This window comes from Ipomoea triloba, chromosome 15 (assembly GCF_003576645.1).
Source record: "Ipomoea triloba cultivar NCNSP0323 chromosome 15, ASM357664v1".
NCBI lineage: Eukaryota > Viridiplantae > Streptophyta > Magnoliopsida > Solanales > Convolvulaceae > Ipomoea > Ipomoea triloba.
This window is the reverse complement of record NC_044930.1, coordinates 5,220,852-5,243,164: the sequence shown is the minus strand read 5'-3', so window position 1 is coordinate 5,243,164 and position 22,313 is coordinate 5,220,852. Positions and strand designations below refer to the sequence as shown.

The window sequence follows — 22,313 nt, the reverse complement described above, 5'->3', positions numbered from 1 at the left end:
GCCTTCCATGCACGTTTGGTCCATCTTGAACAAATCAAATTCAATCATGTCTATATACACACACATGTCAAGTTTGTTTATACATCCCTATAAGATTATTAACTAACGCTAGGTGTACATCTAACTAAAACACAGTTTTCTTCACAAAATTGTAGCATTAAACAATATTTTGCGGCATTGTATATATAATAGTATAATACAACGTTTTTTAAGTAAAAATGTAGATAAGGATTAAATTAAATGAATAAGTAACATTAAGCAAGGAGATTGATAATAGCTAAACTAGTAGTGTGAGAAGTACGTTGAAAATTTTTATTGTTTTCAAATTGTGGTATAGTGTTCGTGAAAGTTCGGATCCAATAAGTATATCATATCTAACAAAGTATGTATCATTCTACAAAGGACCACAAGGTATTGATTTGGACTTGTTGTAAACACTAGTGTACAAGTATTTAGAGGCCTATATGTCACACCTTGTTTTGCGTAACCGTGTTAGACTCAATGAATGGATGGGCCAACTGGCTAGCTTGACGCGCGATGGGTAGGGGGAGACAATAGCGGCAAGGTGAATTTTGCTTTAGACGCTAAGGTATGGTCGAGTCAAGCATGCCGACCCAGTTAAGTTGGGGAGCTTGTCACTAGTCTTGGACTTGACTATGAAGAGGTGCAATTTGAAGGGCACAACTGGTCGGGAGCTATTGTCGTTTCCCTTATGAGCCCATGGGATGGTGAAACCAGTATGACACATATGAGGGATAAGGCTGGTCCGCAGGGTAAGAGGGGTCCCAAGATGCCACATGAGTATTTTACGCTGCACCAGACTCTACGCCCATGATATATAAGCCAATTGAAGCACATCCGACGATTTACCTCTTTCATCCATCTTCAAGACAAAGAGCAGTGAGAGCCTTAAGTTTAGGGTTGAAACTTATATATCATTTTAAAAACTAAATTTGGAATGCAATGATTTAAAAGTTTGGGCATAATTTTTGGGGATTTTATTAGTTGTAAGTTGTAACCCCTTTCTTGTGTTTAACTGTTTTGGTTTTTTTTTTTTTCTTTTTTAATTTTTAAATTTTTTTTTAGAAGGAATATATACTACTGCTTTAAACTCTTGTTCAGAACTGGTCAACGGTCAACCCATTTGAAATAGGGAATAAAATTCTATTTCCCACTTTTTTTGAAAGAATCCCGTCAAGAAAACGTTATTTAAACAAAATTTTTAATGAATATTTTTCCAAAGCATGTAATAAATGTTACAATTTTTATGAGTGGTTCATTGACCGACTTTATCACAAAAGAATAAAATTAATTGATAATAATTAAAAAGATGCAAATATTTAAAATTTTAATTACAATTAAGTGCGGTGTTCATATCCTATGCTTCTTTGAATCTTATAGTATATTATAAAATTATTTTTTAAAAATATTTTTTAATAAAACATCAAATATAACTTTATAAAATACATGACATCACATAATTCTCGTGTTTCGGCTCAAAAGAAAAAAAAAATTAATAAATTACTATATTGTGATTATAAAGCTAACAGTCCGACTAACTTAGCTGGATTAACCCATCAATCCCATAAATTCATTAATTCCATAAATTTGGAGTTGGTAAGACCTTCTTTCCCTCTCATCAATTTTCAATAAATACCTCCTTTCATCATTTCACCCTCCTCTCTTCTCCATATTACAACTACTCTGCCTACCACCCCCCTACCCCACTCCCACCCTCCCCACTCCAGCAAGATTCTAGAAAATGAGCAAGAGAGTGATTTTCAGCCCAGAAGGCGAATACGAAAGAGCAGTAAAAGTTGGGAGAAACAAGGAGAGGGTGACAACACCAGTGTGGAGCTTCAAATTCCCCCAGAAGTCTTCACTGTTTATGCCGGCCAGATTTCTCAAGAGCTTAGGAGCCAAGATGTCGAAAGCCGTCCGTTTGATGTCGAGTTCTAATAGGAAGAGATCGTCGCGTAAAGTTTCTTCTGCTAGTAGCTTGGTAAGGTCCAGGTCTTATGCAGAAACGCTGGTTGATTCCCAGAGAGCTGAGGCTATTGAGGATTGCATTGAGTTCTTGAACTCTTCTTCGTCTTTGCCCAGATCAAGCTCGGTTTCCAGTTCTTTTTAAGGTTAGTTTCCTGGTATAGAGTGGAAACTCTTGTGTAAATTTAGCCCCACCAAAAAAAAAAGTAAAGAAAGAACAGGAGAGAGAAAGAGAGTAGTTTGTTGATTCGTTGATTCAGTGTTTTCATGTAAGAAATTTTACAGAGATTTGTTGTTTTTGGCATGGCTAGCTTAGAAGCAGGGCAGTAGGAGAGAGAGTGTTGTTTTTGGACCAATGCCTGTCTTTCATTGGCAGAGCTCCAGTGTGGATTTTCTACTATTTTGTTTTCTTCAACAACTCTTTCTCATATAATTTGTTTGTTACACTTTTTTATGATACTGCATTTGCCTGTAGTCAAATGTTTTAAGAAAAAGAACAAGCTTAAATGAACCTGAGATTGCACACTATAGGCAGGTCTAGCATTACTTTAACACCCTAAACAGTCCAGACAAATGAAACCAATTGAAACTTGACGGAATTAGTTTCATCCCACAAGATCTGAATATCAATGCAACATTTCAAATCTCTTTCCTGTTGGGTTTAAAGGTTCACAAGTACAAAGAATCAGTAGTTTTCAAAATTTCAAAACCTCATAAATGGTACACCAAAAAAATGACTCATCCAGCACCAACCACTACAAACAAAAGCCTTCTGTCCATGCCCTGTGGTTTATAAATTAGTACATGAAACTATTTGTGGATACAATACTTTTAGGGGCCAAGGGAAAGCTTCTCGAGATCCCGGACACCCTGGCTTTGAGCTTTCTTCATTTCGAGAGCTCTCTTGTAAGGGGGTGCAATTGGAGGTTGTACAGGATCTAAGCTCTGATAAGTTCCATCTGCACTTTTTGGAAGGGGATATGAGCGGTCAGAGTCATACCCGCTGAGGTCTCCACAAGCCAAGAATGGGATATACACCTTATTTGGTCCTTCCAGCCATCCACTACTACAATCTGCCACGTAACAAATGAAAATTCACAACTTGAGTACTTGACATAAAATGCAGATACATATTTATGCAAAAGTACTTTTCTAGCCGCTGAATTTTGGGCCATAATTGACTTATCAAGCAGGGAATCAAATCAACAGCTGAAAAGTACGACAAAAGAAAGAAGCTGACAACAGCGCCATAAAAAAACAATCAGTTAAAGGAACAAAGTGCATCGGAAAAGTGGAAACTGAGAAATGATGAGAAGCATTAATACTGGAAAGAATATAGGGGGGTATGGGAGCAGCAATTACCTAGATCCTCTACACCAGATGGACTTCCAACCTTCTCAAGGAGACGATACAGGTCTTTCTCATTAAATCCTTCAGGAGGAGAATAGTTCTCACAGACAGCAAATGCTTCTGCACTTGATACAACATATGGCTTAGCTGCAAAATCATTTTCTACAAATAGTATTTGATATTCCCCTTCCATTTGAACACATTGGACTACCTACCAGAATACAGCAAATCTAAAATTTTCTACCTTGCCATTGACAAGTATTACATTTCTTTGATTTTAAGACAATGATCCCAGTATCAACGATTTATTAGGGTTCTGTGGACCACAAATTTTTGGAGGGTGGATTCTTTCTTATTTAAGTAAATGATTACAAAATCTATTTAATAAAGTATTAAAAACAGCTTTTTAGGGTTATCTTGCTCCATTAAGGATCCTAACACCAGTACTTACTATTAGTTTCCTACAACTGTGAGGGTATGGGCAATCACAGATTCACATGGCCACGGGCCACCTCTATTATAGAGGCTTTATTATGGCAAATTCTACACAAAAATGGGAGAAAGGAGTTGCTACTTACCTATACTTGAATTACGACTGCTTTTGGGCTTAGCAAAAGTAACTTCAGTGAAAAAAAGTTTTAGCTGCATTAAAAACCAATACATGAGAAACTACACTAGTAAGATACAGTAATGCTGAACTAACAAAAATGAGGATATATACGTCGGATTAGTTGTAAAATCTTATACAAAAACTCATCTAAGAGGATATAAATGTAAGCAACTAACCTGACAATAAAGAAGGCTTGTATCTTTCCCTCGAAAAATTTTTGCTATGAACTTTCCACCACTTTTTAGTATGTGAGTAACTATTGTCAAACCCTGCAAGGCCATTTCAGTGACAAAGATGCTGGTCAAGAGAAAAAGTCAATAACAAAGATAGATAGATACATACACATGATACATATACATATATAGACACAAACACACACATATGGAGAGAGAGGCACTAACTGCCAATATGAGTTGGGACTGAACAAATTCATCCATATCATGGAGTCCGGTAACTGCAAGATAAAGAGTTAGACAAAGGCTATCAGAGATCACAATCAATAGAAATGCTAACAACTTACAGTAAGTGAAGTTTTAACACTTACCATCAGGTGCACCATCACAAACAACCAGGTCAGCTTTGCATCCATCAAAATGTCTAATTACCTGATGAGAGAATAAGATAAATGATGTTCACAAACCAGTAGCAAAGTTAGCATTAACACTTATCCTATTTAATTATATGTCAGAGGCTCAGAGCACCATATTTATATTACGACAATGTATTATTCCCACCCAAACTCTCAAAACAAAAACATTTCTGAAAGAAAGCAGGGTAAAAGCCCATACCACTTCAGCTGTTCTAGCATTTGTTATATCACCCTGTACTTGAATCACACCTTCAATTGGAGCCATTGGCTGCAAATCAATGGCTACAATAAGTGGGAGATCATTGTCCCTGGCAAATGATAGCAAAAGGGAAAACCTTAGCTTATAAGACTTTAGGCAACAAGGATCAGATATTGTTATTTATAAAGTTGGTAGCCTTATATATAAACAAATTGGTATAAGTATGTGTGACAGGATAAAGAACCCACAAACTTCTATGCCGGTTATTAAAGAAAATTAAAAAAAACAAAAAACAAAAAAACAAAAAAACAAAAACAAAAACAAATAACATAAATATAAATGAAGATCAAAACAATGCACATACGTTGAATCTGGGGACAGCTTTGCTGGGAGATACAATTTCCGGCTCAAAACCTATATATAAGAAAGATAAGTTCAAATGTTTATTCGATTCAGTCCCACAATAGCATTTTAGGGTTTTTAACAATAAAATAGTCTCCAAGTTCTTAGTAAGATGGATGACTTAAAGAAGACACAAATCATCAATGGAAAGAATACTTTTTACTAATGTTAGATACCTGACTCCAGCTACCAGGAGCTGCACACAAGTCCACGACATGTTTCACCCCTGCAAATATATATCATATAGTCCATTTCAAGAAATCAAGAAATCAAGATAAACATTTGCTAAAAATCTTAATTGGGGACATTATAATGAAATGAAAACCTGCCATCTTCATATAGTTTTCAAATATAATAACACATAGCCAACTTCATGAGATCAAAAAATGAATAATTGAGACTAAACAGGTAAAGGAAAACATTTTCTTGAAATCTGAATTGGGAGCATAGGACAAACGAAAGCTTGCTAGCATTGCCATATACATACGCATTAAGTTACAACAACTATTTCAGTTTTTCTACGTACACATTGTCCAATGATAAAAATTCCCTAATCTTCATCTAAAAGGGAAATAGTGTCTTAATAATTCCAAGTAATTCCAGATTGTGGTTAACACCTTCTTGAACTGCACCCCAATTAAAAAACATCAGTGAACAATATATTATTAATTTCACTTCATAAGGAATTAAAATCAGTCAACGTTTTGCTAGATTTTCAAACAAACACCTTCAAATATGTTAAACTCCTCATCAATCTGAAGGAGTTTAAAGGCACTCCTTGCACGCCACCCTTCCTCTTTAGCTTTCCGATAATAAATGTCCTGTAAAGTTCATTTAGTTACAAAAAGTTGGCATATGGTGGGAAAAAAAATAAAATGAAACTTGTCATATCAACATATATTTGAGCAGACAAAACAGTGTACCCTTTTATCCCTTGAAGCTTTTCCCATATCCCCAACTTCTGTAAGTCTGCTAACAAGTGAAGGGGAACCCCTAACTCAATCCTGTTCAATAACAATTTAAAGTGAATTTTATAAATCATATCATGTATCGTATAAAAATACATAAAGCTCAAAGAAGAGAGAAAGTGAAAGTCTATTTTGCAACATTTGTGCACACGTGGCACACAGGCACCACACTGGGCACCAGTGGCATCAAATTTAATCTGGCTATAATTAAGCACACATTGCAACAACTTTATATCATGTAGTCCATCAGCATTATAGATGTAACACAATCACATTTCATGTAGCTGTAATTGGTGTATGCATAGCAACACTATTAGTAAATACAAGAAGCCAGAAATTAAAACTAGGATAAATTACAGAAATTCTTTGTTCATAGAACATTGCAATTAATTCCATGTGTTGAATAAAATTAAGGAAAAGACTAATCAAATTACAAAATACTAACAGTCCAAATATGCAAAACACATCTAAAATCTAAAATTACTTGTATAACTGAGCAATCGAAAGGAATTCAATCCAATTCTCCACGTATTGATAATATGAATGATTGGATAAGTAAAGTGTGGGAAGCTAGAGTTTGAAATGTACAATGTAATTATCCCCAGTTCTCATCAACTCAAATGGATCTAGAAATACTTCCAATATGATAATACTCGCAAAACCATCAAGATTTTCTTGGCTTATTCAGTTACTGGACACAACCAACACTAATTAATGGGTTGAGTATTGAACAGGGAAAGATGAAATCTATTACAGGATACTCCACAAATTGAGAAATGCCAAAAATTAGGTCAGTTCTCCAAAAACATTGGAAAGAAAAAATGAAACAAAATCAAAAAATTTATGTATATATGCATGTGGGTATGAGTCTAGGGATGTCAATAAGCCAGCTCATTGAAAATTTTAAATTTAAAATTCTGAACTTCAAATTTTAACAAAAATGAGCACATTTACATCAATAAATGTAAATTTAAACATCATTCAATCAATTTAAATCTCACTAAAGAAATTGTATAAAAAATCAATAAATTAGAACAACAAACTCAATAATATATATATCGATACTCACTGGTTGCATACTTAGCATCAAACTTTCAGAAAATTGGGCAAAAATGTTACAATAAATATGCACACAGTCACACACACGACTAAACTCACTGGTTCAGATGTTCGCCTGTTCGGTTACTGAAGCACGTCAGACACAAAGGTAGCGACGACCACGACTGTCGGGCACGCTGTTCGACTGTTCCCAGCAGAGAGGGAGCGACCCGCGAATCGGATTGCTCAAGTCTGAAAGAGGCAACGAGGCTGAGGGCTAGTCGGCCTGAGGCAACGAGGGACGAGGGTTTTGGTTTTTTAGAATTTTTTTTTTTTTTAATATTTAACTAACCCGACGAGCCAGTTCAAGTTTCACAGTATAAAATGTTGGTGGTTTGTTTGTTTGTTTGTTTTTGTTTTTTTTTTTCTTTTTGGAAAGAGAGAAAAGGTTTGAAAAAAAAATAGGTTGGTCTCTAGTTAGCAATTATTTACTTGAGAAATTATATTATGAATCATTAATAAATGTTTCTTTTTAGTATATTGAAGATTTATTTTTGAGAAAATAATTCAATAAACCCCTAAATTGGAAAAGTCAATTAAGCTTCTAAATATGTAAAAAGTACAATTATCTCTTAGTTGATAGCTTATTAAATGCAAAATGATTTTTTCAAAAAGCTTATTGAAAAAACTATTTTGAGCAACTTTTTGAGTTTTAGCGTTTAGACAATAAATTGTTACAAAAAGTTCATTAATTAAACACTATTGACTGTTTAACAAAGTCAAAAAGGTTAATAGTAGTCAAATAAATAATATGTTCATTTTCAAGAAAATAAACCAAACAGAAAAATGTAATTTCATAATTTTCAAGCTAGTGAAAGAGAAAAATATATATAATTTTTTAACCTTCAGTCAAACAATAGAAAATTAGATTATTTTTCAAAAAGAAAAAGAGTCATTTTTTGAAATTTTTTTTTGAAAAATGTTTTTCAAATTTTCAAATGAACCCTTAATATAAAATAATGTCATTTAATTTTAAATTAGAGTCCACCATATAATTTGTCAAAAGTTACTTTATTTATTTCCATTGCACTGCCCAACAAGAAAAAAACAATACAAACATGACAAAAATAATAACTTGCAAGAAACATTAAAGCAAGAATGTCACTCCAACTCTGTCGTACAAAGTTTTTTTTTTAATGGAGTTTACCTTTCATGTTTGGACAATTTTACATTATAAAAAAAAAAAGAAAAGCGTTCCACTATAGGTATTTCCAAAATTTACTTCCTAATATGACGAACGGTGATGTAAGAGTAAAAGTTGGAAGTAAAAAAGGGATTATATTAAAAATAAAAAAAAAAAAAAAGGGATTATACTATTTTTCAAAAAAAATAAATAAATTTATCAAATACATTGTACATTTGTACACACCCTCACAAATTAAAATGACAACAGGTTTTCTCTTCAAAAAAAAAAAAAAGTAAAAAATCACTCGACACACATTAAAAAAGACAACAGGTTTTCTCTGGCAGGCCACTGGCCAGGCGTCTTATTATGACAAAAAGCAGCCAGCAGCATCAACTAGCAGGAGCAGCATCCGGCGGCCGTGTTGTTATTGGGAGCCTTCTTTGCCTTTCTGCTGTAGCAAATCGCTGCAATAACGTAATAAACAACATTGATGCTACTTAGAACAGCAAGAACCCAATAGTAATTCTCCAGCCGACTATCAGTCACTTCTTTCTGTATCCAGCTTTTCCCACTCACACTCTTGCTGATTCTGGCCACCGCCAAAACCGACACCACACTGCCTATAAATCCCAGACCCATCACGAAGTTGGTGAACTGGATACTGTACTTTTTCAGGGACTGATCTTCCTTCCAATTCTCCTCAGGCGATGATGATTTATAGTTTTGGAAGAAATCTGTGACGCTTACTTGGAGGAATGCATCGATGGCGATAAGAAAAACGAACTGAGGCACCAGCCAAAATTTGCTATCGTGGTGCAGATATTCCTTCATAGTGTCCTTCCGCCTTATGTTTTCCACCACCGCCGCCGCCAGGCAACATAGTACGGCGTTGAGCATTGCTATTCCGATGCCGAACAGCGGCGCCAACTTCTTTATACCGTCGTCAACTACTCCGAAGCAATTTTTTAATATCAGATGGCACCAACCGAAGACTTTTTTCATCAAGTCGTTGCTAGCACTAAAGCATTGTGTGAGGATGAACTTGGCGGCGTTGGCTAGGAGTAAAAGGACGCCGAGAGGGACGGTGTAAACCCCGGCGGTGGGCTTCATTCTGTCGGCCTGCTCGACAAAGAAGGTGTTTCCGATGGAGGAAACCACCCCACACATTATGAACGATGGCCACACCATCGCGGTTTGGTTCAACATTTTACAGAAATTTATTTTTTCATCCTTTTTCTTTGTTTTTTTCTCATCTTCTTTATAAGTCCCGTTTGCGATTTCCTTTGTTTTGTTCTCATCTTCTTTATAAATCCCGTTTGCGATCGCCAATGCGATCGTGGCCGCGAACCCATAGATGGCGACAATCCCAAACCGCGCACTCCAATGTTGCGGCAGAAGAAAACTGGAGACTCCGGCGATCACCCCTCTCATCAATTTATTAAACATACTTTTTACGTTGCAAAAACCCTCCGCGTTCACACCACGTTCGTCCAGGAATGGATCAAGAGAAACGGCGTGACCTGCCATGCCCACGCCTGTTAGCACCAATGATATGTAGAACGTAGCCTTTTGAGCTGGGCCGTAGCAATCCGGCCGGTCCTCGCTGCAGTTACCGGCCATATTGTCCAGCACCGGCGGCGTTGACATGTATAGAAACGCCAAACCCTGCCCATAGCCCATAGCATTTTATTTGTGAATGACCTGGTTTTCTCTCACAACCATAGTCTGCCCTGTATTGTGGACCCTAGTCTCAAATAATTTTCAGATTACATGTTTTGTAACTGGAGTTATGTACCTTCACATAACATTGTTAACTAGTGATACATATATAAAATGGTAACCACAGACACATAAGTTATAAATTACATGCATGTAGTTAACAATTTATATACCTTTAATTACCATTTTATTTGTGTAGTTTGTGATATTCTTCAATTTATTTACAAGAACACCACATATAAACAGTTAAGTGCAAGTACCGGAGATAAATAATTTTTGAACTAGGATTTAAAATGCAAGATGAACCCTTGTCTATTTAATAACAATTGATCGACTATGTGCGTGTATTACTCTTTTAAGTAAAAATAAATATTGTACTCACAATGCTGTACACTATACTGGAGTAGAGGAGCATCCGGGAGTTCTCAATTCCTTGATTTTTGTCCGTCAAGTAAGCACCGTATAAGCTCAAAAGTTTACTGAAGCCAGTCCAAATGTTTATAATTGCAGCTGCATGTGCGAACCCTAGTCCCCACGCATCGGTCAAGTAAGCCATCAAAAGAAACAATGCGTACTCTGCAGCTATATTAAACCATTTCACATGTGATGCTGCATGCCATACAAAATTAAGTGAACAGGATTAGTTGCATGTGTTAACACTTGTATCAAATGTTATAACATGGAACAAGTCCAACTTGCACGGTAAATGTTGATCTAAAATTATATTTAAATCAGATACTTATTACAATTAACATACCTTCAATTTATTTACAAATAACTGAATGTTCATAATATATTAACTGCAGGTACATAACTTAAATGTCACAGTGCAAGGTGGACCATGCTGCATGGCATAATTTGCCTAAGCCAATCAGTGGTTACCTATCCAACTGCATATTATTACCTCATCGTCCTATTTTCTGTGACTGAAGTTATTTTTAATTCAATTTTTTACAAAATTAAGTTTAATATTAATATATAAAATTTAAATAATTAGAAACTAAATTAAAACTACTATTAAACACGAAAAAATTAAATTTAAAAATAATTAAGAATTACTAAGAAAATAAACAAAGAAAAAAGAATTAGTTTGACCAATAAATATAATATAGTACCGTAACGGATAAAACGAGATAAGAGAGTATAATCAATTACAGGGTGCCTAGCCCAAGCAACCCAAACTCAACTTGTTTACTATAGGGCTCATACGTACTAGAGCTGACTTGGCCTATATTAATAACATTACTTACCATTTTTAGGAAATTAAAATAAGTATAGTAATAACAATACATGAAAATTGAAATTGAAATTACCCAAAGTCCACATAATCAAAGTACTCAGGCTGCAGCAGTTAGAACATTTACATTGCCCCATCACTTTGTCAGGTTCACTCCCGGCCTGCATGCAACCAAACAAAATCACACATGAAAAATCCTAACAATTTGCAGTGAATTGTGTGTGTGGAATGAGAAATGGAATATATATATATATATATATATCAACCTTAGAGAGAGTCTCTATTATCTCAACCTTCAGAAACCTGAGAAGCTTGATCAGTGGAGATTGCATTCACTGCATACACAATGCTGGAATATAAAAAGTAAGGTGGCATGTTGAAGAAGACAGGTTTAAAAGCAATACTAATTGGATGGGAGAACATATTCACAACCTTAAACTTTTTTAAAGTGAATTAAAATAATAGTAGAAGCCAAGTAAAGAACAAAAAGTTGCTACCAACTCAAGTAAGAGATCGTACTATATATGTGAAAAGCATGGATATGCTTCATTAACTTGATGTACAAGCTAAAATGAAGTTATCTTTCCTAATTTTCTATGCCATAAAAGTGAAATCATGTATTATTGGAGCAAATATGGCAATTATATTTAAGTCAATTTTATATAAAGTTAACTATTTACAATGCAACCCTACTAGCGACAAAGAGTATAATATATAAAGTAAAAATAGTTGCAAATTAAACTTTAACTTATCTACTAGTACTACATATTTAATAGTTTTAGGGAAAATGACATCTTTAGTCCCTGAGTTATAGGGGTAGTGCCGACTCAGTCCCTGAGTCGTAGCCGTATCCGAGTTTAGTCCCTCAGTTATTCGCGAAGTGGCGAGTTTAGTCCCTGGCCGTTAAATTTGATGAAAAAATTAAAAAATATTTAAAATTTGAGGGGTAAAATAGGAAATTCACATTTTATTCTTCTTCTTATATCAAAACCACTTTTACAACATTATTTTTCACTTCTTAGCCTAATTATTTTCAAGAGTCTTCAATTTTAAAAGCATTTCAATAACTTTCAAATGACTTGTTAGGAACCTGGCTGACTAGCTCTCGTATAACAAACTTAAGACTTAGCACAAACAAAGAAACACTTGATCACCAACGAAATAACTTGAGATTTTTAGTATGTAAAAGTTCTTTTGTATGAAGTAGTTTAGTCAAATATTCTTTTAGTGAATTTATCATAAAAGCAACCTGAGAAATTTGACATCATTTTATATCTCAAAAGTTTTAATTTGATTACATTTGTTACTTAGTAAAAAAAAATCAAAACTTGTTAGGATAGAGTGTTTCAGACACCTAAATACAATGATCATGTGTTTCTTTATACGAGAGTCAGGTTCCTAACAAGTGATATGAAAGTTATTAAATTGCTTTTAAAATTGAAGAATCTTGAAAATATGATGCTTTGAAGTAAAAAATAATGTTGTAAAAGTAGTTTTGATATAAGAATAAGAATAAAATGTGATTTTCCTATTTTACCCCTCAAATTTTATATATTTTTTAATTTTTCGTCAAATTTAATGACCAGGGACTAAACTCGCCACTTTGCTAATAACTGAGGGACTAAACTCGGATACGGCCATAACTCAGGGACTGAGTCGGCACTACCCCATAACTCAGGGACTAAAGATGCCATTTTCCCATAGTTTTAAGATTTTCTTTTAAACATAATTATTTACCTTCGCTAATGTTCTTCTTCTCTGATATGGTCTCCTAATGAGACTTCACTTAGCTTCCTAACTTTAGTTTCATTATTTATAATGTGTAATATAATAATATATACTTTTAAGAATATTTAGTGTTGACCATAAATTAAATTTGACAGTATATATTATATATCATGCGGTAAATTATTGTATTATTAGAAAAAATGACATTTTTGGTCCCTATATTTATACAAATTAACGATTTCAATTCAATTATGGTTGTAAATTGTAATAAGCAATTTTAACCCTCCAAATTTTCATGATGTGTTGACTTTGGTCGTTTATCTTTTCATGAGGTAGTGATTTTGATGATTTTAATTCATTAGCATATTAACAAAAATATTAATGGTTTATAATTACGAATTGTATTTTTATTTTTATATTATTTACTAACAAGCTCTACATGTGTAATATAATGCAAATGTGATGAACTTTAATGATCCCTATTGGTGAGGGACTAAAATTGTGAAGTTAAAAGGCTACAACATTCATGAAGACCAACAAGTCAAATTTTGCAATCACGCACCCCATCACATCATGACAAGGGTTGTGACACCCAGTTCCAATGTGCCGTCTTCTTTTGCTGTCACGAGCCTCGTGACACACAATTTCTTGAGTACAAAATAGTAGTATCCTGACCTGTAATTTGTTCTCAGTTCTGAACATCATATCACTCAAATTAAATCCTAGCTATTTCCTATTCGTGCTTTTCATATATATTTTTAGGTGCCAAGGACCTTGTGGTCCAGTGGCGTCAAACCCTTCCCTTTATACGGGAAGTGGTGGGTTTGAGCCTCAGTGTGCTTGTAATAGAGTCAGTAGTATTCAAAAAATATATATATATTTTTAGGTTAGATTCACTAGATCATTAGCCTTGTGCTTAAATGGTATGTAGTAGCTCTCCCATACCGGAGGTCACCATTCTTAAAACGTGAGAACTCTCTACAATAGAGTTTAAGAGTGCGCCTAAATAGCTTTATTTATTTCCAACGCATTTACCAAAAAAGAAAAATACAAACATGACACAAATAATAACTTGCAGGAAACATTAAAGCAACAATGCCACTCCAAAGCTTTTGTTAGTTTTACATTAAAAAAAAAAAAGAGTAACTGTTGACTCTTTGTGCTTCAGTAAAAAAAAAAAAAAAAACAACATTAAAACAATCATTATTCTATGTACCATGCTCCACACATTTGTGCTGAGTATATTATCACCATGAACTAGCAGGAGCAGCATCCAGTTTCACCCCGGGGTTGTTGAGGATGGTCGCCGGCGGCCGCGTCGCTGATCTTGGTAGCCTCCCTTAGCTTTACGGTGTACCAAATCGCTGCAAAAACGTAATAAACGATATTGATGCTACTTAGAACAGTAAGAACCCAATAGTAGTTCTCCAGCCGACTATCAGACACTTCTTTCTGTATCCAGCTTTTCCCAGTAACACTCTTGCTGATTCTTGCCACCGCCAAAACCGACACCACACTCCCTATAAATCCCAGACCCATCACGAAGTTGGTGAATTGGATAATGTAGTTTTGCATGGACTGATCTTCCTTCTTCTCGGATGACGATTTATAGAGAGGGGCAATTTTTTTGAAGAAATCATGGATGCTTTCTTCCAGGAATGCATCGATGCCGATTAGAAAAACGAACTGAGGCACCAGCCAAAATTTGCTATCGTGGTGCAGATATTTCTTCATAGTGTCCTTCCGCCTCGCGTTTTCCACCACCGCCGCCACCAAGCAACATAGTACGGCGTTGTACATCGCCGTTCCGATGCCGAATAGCGCGGATATCTTATCGGCGTCGAATCCGTAGCAGTTTTTTGTGAGCTTACCGCACAATTTGAAGAATATTTTCATCAAGGTGTAGCTAAAACCGTAGCAGTGTTTGAGGATGAACTCCGCGGCTTTGGTTAGGAGTAAAAGGACGCCGAGAGGGACGGTGAAAACCCCGGCGGTGGGCTTCATTCTGTCGGCCTGCTCGACGAAGAAGGTGTTTCCGAAGGAGGAAACCACCCCACACATTATGAACGACGGCCACACCATCGCAGTTTCCTTGAACATTTTACTGAAATCAATTTTGTTATCCTCACTGGTCGTTGGTTTCTCATCATCATTAAAAAACCTGTTTGCGATCGCCAAGGCCATCGTGGCGGCAAACCCGTAGATCGCAACAATCCCAAACCGCGCACCCCAACGTTGCGGCAGAAGCCAACTGGAGACTCCGTTGATTACCGCTCTCATCAAATAATTAGCCAGATTTCTTGGCGAACAAAAACAACTGGAATTGCCTTTCTTCTCGTTCACTTGTTCGTCCAGGAATGGATCAAGAGAAACGGTGTGACCTGCCATGCCCACGCCTGTTAGCACTAATGATATGTAGAACGTACCCTTTTGCGCTGGGCCGTAGCATTTCGGCCGGTCCTCGCCGCAGTTACCGGCCATGTTGTCCAGCACCGGCGGCGTTGACATGTATAGAAACGTCAAACCCTGCCCATTATAGTATTTAATTTGTGAATGGCCTGGTGGTCTGCCTTGCATGGTAGACCTTGTTTCAAAATAATTTTTAAATTATATACTTGCCGTTGATACAATTATGTGTTTTTCACATAACATGTTAACTACGTACTACTGATACATAAAATGTTAACCACATACACATAAGTTATTAATTAAATTACATGTACAAAATATTAACTACAGACATAATGTTAAGGATTTTATGGTCTAGTGATACCAAATTGTTCTCCTATATGAGTGGTTTTGAGCTTCAGTACTTTATTACTCTATATAAGTAAAAATAAATATTGTACTTACAATGCTGTATACTATACTGGAGTAGAGGAGCACCCTGTAGTTCCCAAATTTGTCCACCATGGAAGCACCGTATAAGCTCAAAAGTTTACTGAGGCCAGTCCAAATGTTTATAATTCCAGCTGCATATGCGAACCCTAGTCCCCACGCATCGGTCAAGTAAGTCATCAGAAGAAACAGTGCGTACTCTGCAGCTATATTAAACCATCTCACATGTGATGCTGCATGCCATACAAAATTAAGTGAACAGGATTAGTTGCATGTGTTAACACTTGTATCAAATGTTATAACATGGAACAAGTCGAACATGCATTGTTGATGTTGATCCAAAACTACATTTAAATTATACACATGCAGTTAATATATTACGTATCTTCAATTAATAAATTATATACCTATTACAATTAAATACCTTCAGTTTAATTACAAGTAACTGATTGTTCATAATATATTAATTATAGATACGTAACCTTTATGTCACTATGCAAGTTGGACCATGCTGCATGGTATAATTCAGTGGTTACCTATCCAACTGCATATTATTACTCCCCATCCCATTTTATGTAAGTTATTTTTAATTCAGTTTTTAAGTTTAATATTAGTATATAAAATTTATATATTTAGAAACTAAATTAAAATTAAACTACTATTAAACCAAAAAAATTAAATTTATAAATAATTAAAATTTACTACAAAAATAAGCAAAGAAAAAAAAAACAGAGTTAGTTTTACCAATAAATAGTAACATGACAAATAAAAGGAAACATGGGGAGTATAATCAAGACTAGAGCTGACTTCGCCTATCTTAATAACATTACTTACCATTTTTAGGAAATTAAAATAAGTATAGTTATGACAATACATGAAAAATAAATTTGAAATTACCCAAAGTCCACATAATCAAAGTCCTCAGGCAGCTGGAAGATTTACTTTGCCCCATCACTTCGTCAGGTTCACTCCCGGCCTGCATGCAACCAAACAAAATCAGACATGAATAACCTTAACAATTTGCAGTGAATTGTGTGTGTGGAATGAGAAATGGAACAAAAATATATATCAACCTTAGAGAGAGTCTCTATTATCTTAACCTTCAGAAACCTGAGAAGCTCGATCGATCAGTGGAGATTGCATCCACTGCATACACAATGCTGGAATATAAATAGTAAAGTGGCATGTTGAAGAAGACAGGTCGTTTAAAAGCAATACTTACTTGGATGGGGGAACATATTCACAACCTTAAACTTTTTTAAAGTGAAATAAAATAACGGTAGAAGGCAAGTAAAGAACAAAAAGTTGCTAGCAACTCAAGTAAGAGATCATACTATAAATGTGAAAAACATGCTTCATTAACTTGATGTACAAACTAAAATGAAGTTATCTTTCCTAATTTTCTCTGCCATAGAAGGGAATCATGTATTATTGGAGCAAATATGGCAATTATATTTAAGTCACTTTAATTTTATGTAATGTTAACTATTTACCATGCAACCCTACAAGCGACAAATTTTGGTTCTAAGAGTGGAGATTGATTGCTTTAAGTACCGTCAATGAACTGCATAACCCCATTACAAACATATCATATTTAGGTTTTATTGTCCAATCCTGTACAACTCTCATGGAAAATTTTGAGACTGTATCGTTGTTCATATTAATAGGTCAGCTAACTAGATTGCCCACACCTTAACTAGGGTTGTTATTATACGTCCGTGTTGAGCTTAAGCCTTTCCAAAGGAGGCTTTGACCATTTGATCCAAAATGTTTTGCGACGTTTCGGAGGAGCAAAGGATGCTGCAAAGCCTTCCCTGATGAGGAGCGAATGAATCGGAGATTCCATTTGAGCGCATCGGTGATGCTATAGAGATGTTAACAAAAACTTTTAAAGCTTTATAATTACAAGTTGTATTTTTTATTTTATATTATTATTTATTAACAAGCTCTACATGTGTAATGCAAATGTGATGAACTTTAAAAATTTCTATCGGTGGTGAGTGATTAAAATTGTCACCTTATTGAAGTAATGCACAAATAATGTACATTTAGTATATTAAAAATGTACTTTTTGTTATGATCCACATACACAATAATTTGCGCGGCGGCTACTATACGAAATAAATGCATACGTTTCTTGGATTTCTTTCCCAATTGAGTTCTACTACATGAACTCTCATTTTATACTCCCTCACTTGTACTCCCTGACATGGCAATATATGATAGGTTATCTTCATTCTGTGGGTCTCAAGGAAAGTGTCAACATCAAACTTTTGTGAGAGAGTACAAGTAAGTCGTATAACTTTGGAGTCCATGTAGTATTTTTCTTCCCAATTATGAAGGTTTAAATGATGACAATTATAACCAATTTTTTATCCCAAAAGGTTGAATCCCCAACCCCAACGACTCCTCACACCTTGTCCTGAGAGAGCATGTGAGGGGCTCGATAGATATGGTCAAACGCCGATGCGTACAAAAAATTTGCTCACTTTGGACATAATTCCCATACTGTCATTGTCGAGTTTCAAACATTGGTCTCTTCTCTTAAATACTGCCTATCGAGTGCGAGCAATTATAACCATTTTCATTAGGTGAGTGATCGTACACTCTCATCTCTCAATAGACTGGCGGAAATTGAAACCATGTTTTGGTTGTTGGCAGAAAATGACTTATGACAATATGCCTTCATTTTTCCTCATCAATGAAAAATATTTTCTGTTGACTAAATTTTCGTATTGCATCAAAACATTGAAAACCCGAAAAATATTTTCCAGGAGTTATTTTCCGTGGTTCTAATCTTGCCTCATAAAAAATAAAATTATCAGGTACACTGGACACACCTTAGAAAATGACAATGGGTTTTCTCTTCACCAAAATAAATAAATAAATAATAAAAATAAAAAAATCACTCGACATACATTAAAATCCATCGGCCGTCTGGTCTGGCAGTCTGGCAAGCGGCTTATAACAAAAAGAACCCAGCACCATATGAACTAGCAAGAGCAGCATCCAGTTTTATCCCGGGGTTGATGAGGAGCGTCGCCGGCGGCCGTCATTGCCTTTCTGGTGTAGCAAATCGCTGCAAGAACGTAATAAACGATATTGACGCTACATAGAACAGCAAGGAGCCAATAGTAGTTCTCCAGCCGACTATCACTCACTTCTTTCTGTATCCAGCTTTTCCCACTCACACTCTCGCTGATTTTGGCCACCGCCAAAACCGACACCACACTGCCTATAAATCCCAGACCCATCAGGAAGTTGGTGAACTGGATACTGTACTTTTTCAATGACTGATCTCCCGAGACGTCTTTCCCCTCAGGCGATGATTCATAGTAGTTATGGAAGAAACCATTGACGCTTACTTGGAGGAATGCATCGATGCTGATAACAAAAATGAATTGAGGCACCAGCCAAAATTTGCTATCGTGGTGCAGATATTTCTTCATAGTGTCCTTCCGCCTTAAGTTTTCCACCACCGCCGCCGCCAAGCAACATAGTAAGGCGTTGAGCATCGCCGGTACGTTGCCGAGCAGCGCCGGCACCTCGTTTAAACAAAGCGGCTTATGGACCTCAACTCCTATGAAATGTTTTGCTATCTTATCGCACCAATCGTCAATTATTTTCATGATCAAGGTGTAGCTAAAATGATAGCATTGTTTGAGGATGAACTTGGCGGCGTGGGCTATGAGTAAAAGGACGCCGAGAGGGACGGTGTAAATCCCGGCGGTGGGCTTCATTCTGTCGGCCTGCTCCACGAAGAAGGTGTTTCCGAGGGAGGAAACCACCCCACACATTATGAACGATGTCCAAATCATGGCGGTTTGGTTCAACATTTTACAGAAATTTATTTTAATATCCTCACTCTTATATTCTGTCTCATTCTTAAACATGTTTCCGATCGCCAATGCGATCGTGGCCGCAAACCCATAGATCGCAACAATCCCAAACCGCGCACTCCAACGTTGCGGCAGAAGCCAACTGGAGACTCCGGCGATCACCGCTCTCGTCAAATTATTACCTAGACTTTTATTTCTGAAAAGACTCCAAATATTATGGACTTTCTCGTTCACATCTTTTTCGTGCAGGTATGGATCAAGAGAAACGGCGTGACCTGCCATGCCCAAGCCTTTTAGCACCAATGATATGTAGAACGTAGCCTTTTGCGCTGGGCCGTAGCATTCCGCCCGGTCCTCGCCGCAGTTACCGGCCATGTTGTCCAGCACAGCCGGCGTTGACATGTATAAAAACGCCAAACCCTGCCCATATATAGTGTTTAACTTGTGAATGGCCGGCCTGGTTTACTACCGGAACCATGGCGGATTTTTTGATTTGCCTGGCCTGATAAATAATAGTCATTATATCGGAACCATGGTCCACAATGTATTTTGGATCATGGGTCATGGCTGATACTGCAGTTGTGTTAAACTAATATTGCACTTGTGTTGAACAGATACTGTAGTTGTGTTGGAAGGCAATTGCAGTTGCGTGGAAGCCGTGTCATCGGTCTAGAACTACAGTTGTGTTGAACAGATACTGCAGTTGTGTTGAACGGATGAACGGCCTCTGTTTCGCGCAACTGCAGTTTCCTTTCAACACAACTGCAGTATCCTTTCAACACAACTGCAGTATCAGTTATGATTGCATTGTGGATCACCATGGTCCACAATATAATTTGCGGATAAATAAGTGAGGCCCTATAAAAGGATAAAGACAAATTATTGAGTGGACCATGGTCCACATAGCTGTATGCACCATGAATATAAGATACATTTTTATTATGCTAAAAGTACATTATTTTTGTCCTGAAGGTACACTATTTGATAGTATATATAAAATAATGATATCAAATAATGTACCTTCAGTACTAAAATAATGTACTCTAAAATAATGTACTTTATGTATAAAAATAATGTACTTTCAATATATTAAAAATGTACTTTTTATTTATGGTTCACACATAGCTGTGTGGACCATGGTCCATGCAATAAAAATTGAAGTATAAATGAAATGTGAATTGAATAAAAGTGATTCCCCTAAATATTACAAAGTAGAATTAATTTTTTTTGAATAATACATAGTAGAATTTAGATCAGTCATGAAAATCTAATTTTGAGTCAATATAATCACAAACATATACTATCTATTGAGGCAGGACGGGATTAGGGGCCCCTAAAATTTTGGGGTCATGCGCTGTTGCATATTTTGCACGCCCTAAAATTTGACCCTGACCGGGATTATGTTCTACCATGCATTGTGAATCTTGATTCAAAATAACATTCAGATTACATATTTTACTTACAATGCTGTATACTATAGTGGAGTAGAGGAGCATCCGGTAGTTACCAATTTTGTCCACCAAGTAAGCACCGCATAAGATCAAAAGTTTACTGAGGCCAGTCCAAATGTTTATAATTGCAGCTGCATATGCGAACCCTAGTCCCCACGCATCGGTCAAGTAATCCATCAGCAGAAACAATGCGTACTCTGCAGGCTGCAGCTATATTAAACCATTTTACATGTGATACTGCATGCCATACAAAATTAAGTGAACAGGATTAGTTGCATGTCTTAACACTTGTATCAAATTAAATGTTATACCATGGAACAAGTCGAACTTATGTTGATCCAAAACTACATTTAAATGATGTACATGGAATTAATATATTATGTGTCTTCAATTAATAAATTATGTACAAGGTGGACCATTCTGCATGGTATAATTTGACTAACCCAATAAGTGGTTACCTATCCAACTGTTGGGTCCCTCCTATGTGAATGGAATAAAATAAAATAAATAAAACAAAAACACAATGTAGTGGAAGGAAAAAGGAGCATGACTTTGCAGCAAGTGGAGACATCATGCGCATGTGGACTGCAACTTTCACTGTAGCTCCATTCTCCAATTATTCCCATTTTGTTTTTGTTGTTGTTTTTCGGCAGTAGTGGGCAGCAGCAAGTGTGGAAATTTTATTTCCATTCTTCTCTCTCTTTTTTCGGCAGTAGAGAGAAACATAGAGAGGCAGTGAGTTCGGCAGAGGAAGAAAAACTCATCTTTCTTCTTCCTCTTCTTTTGGCGTTCGGCGGTTCATCAGTAGAAGGAACAAACTATTTTCTCCTTCATCTTTGGTGCAGTTTTGCCGTGCTATTTTGTCGTGGGTTTGCCTAGTTCTTGGGTACTATCTTCATCAAATATTTGAGGTCAGCTTGTATTTATTCCAGGCATCTCTTTGGATAATCTCGTAATATTTGTATTCATTTTACCTTGTTCGTGGTAGTTGAATATTTTGAGTACGAGATATTATTCCTTTTAGCCTGTGAATATTATAAGAATGTTTTGGCCTAGGAGTTGTATTTGATGATTTGTGGATGTATGGCTCGTGTGGTAGCCTAAAACTTTGTACCCGAGATTTGTGATATAGTGGAAATTGTTGTTGTTGGTGGCCCGTGGTTTTGGGGTTTT

The 22,313-nt window shown here is 36.0% G+C and overlaps 3 protein-coding genes across 3 annotated transcripts; 1 reads left to right on the top strand and 2 right to left on the bottom strand.

Moving 5' to 3' along the window:
• The first annotated feature begins 1,735 nt into the window (after positions 1-1,735).
• LOC116006636 (josephin-like protein) lies at positions 1,736-2,460 on the top strand. The gene has a single exon (XM_031247085.1). It carries the CDS (start codon positions 1,763-1,765, stop codon positions 2,129-2,131), a length of 369 nt encoding a protein of 122 aa, XP_031102945.1. The 5' UTR covers positions 1,736-1,762; the 3' UTR covers positions 2,132-2,460.
• Positions 2,461-2,589: 129 nt separating this feature from the next.
• On the bottom strand, positions 2,590-7,468 carry LOC116006635 (putative tRNA (cytidine(32)/guanosine(34)-2'-O)-methyltransferase). The gene is made up of 12 exons (XM_031247084.1): positions 7,263-7,468; positions 6,060-6,140; positions 5,864-5,957; positions 5,313-5,362; positions 5,099-5,148; positions 4,735-4,843; positions 4,491-4,551; positions 4,348-4,400; positions 4,123-4,215; positions 3,915-3,978; positions 3,349-3,456; positions 2,590-3,059 (listed from the first exon to the last, which is right to left on the bottom strand). Exons 2-12 carry the CDS (start codon positions 6,084-6,086, stop codon positions 2,818-2,820), a joined length of 951 nt encoding a protein of 316 aa, XP_031102944.1. The 5' UTR covers positions 6,087-6,140; positions 7,263-7,468; the 3' UTR covers positions 2,590-2,817.
• A 1,050-nt stretch (positions 7,469-8,518) lies between these two features.
• On the bottom strand, positions 8,519-21,974 carry LOC116006846. The gene is made up of 13 exons (XM_031247340.1): positions 21,960-21,974; positions 21,153-21,350; positions 18,845-20,109; positions 17,565-17,714; positions 17,405-17,414; positions 16,924-16,974; positions 16,748-16,826; positions 15,866-16,083; positions 14,271-15,538; positions 11,551-11,608; positions 11,361-11,445; positions 10,430-10,656; positions 8,519-9,993 (listed from the first exon to the last, which is right to left on the bottom strand). Exons 1-13 carry the CDS (start codon positions 21,972-21,974, stop codon positions 8,722-8,724), a joined length of 4,896 nt encoding a protein of 1,631 aa, XP_031103200.1. The 3' UTR covers positions 8,519-8,721.
• Positions 21,975-22,313: the final 339 nt, after the last annotated feature.

Bases quoted from the DNA above. Each gene is read 5' to 3' on its own strand.
- LOC116006636 (XM_031247085.1), top strand. From the start codon at position 1,763: ATGAGCAAGAGAGTGATTTTCAGCCCAGAAGGCGAATACGAAAGAGCA.
- LOC116006635 (XM_031247084.1), bottom strand. From the start codon at position 6,086: ATGGGAAAAGCTTCAAGGGATAAAAGG. The intron at 3,979-4,122 runs GTTAGTTGCTTA...TTTTTAATGCAG, and splicing joins CAAGCCTTCTTTATTGTCAG to CTAAAACTTTTTTTCACTGA. The intron at 3,060-3,348 runs GTAATTGCTGCT...GTTACGTGGCAG, and splicing joins ATCTGGTGTAGAGGATCTAG to ATTGTAGTAGTGGATGGCTG.
- LOC116006846 (XM_031247340.1), bottom strand. The intron at 16,084-16,747 runs GTAATTTCAAAT...TATGGCATGCAG, and splicing joins TTTGATTATGTGGACTTTGG to CATCACATGTGAGATGGTTT. The intron at 10,657-11,360 runs GTAATTTCAATT...TATGGCATGCAG, and splicing joins TTTGATTATGTGGACTTTGG to CATCACATGTGAAATGGTTT.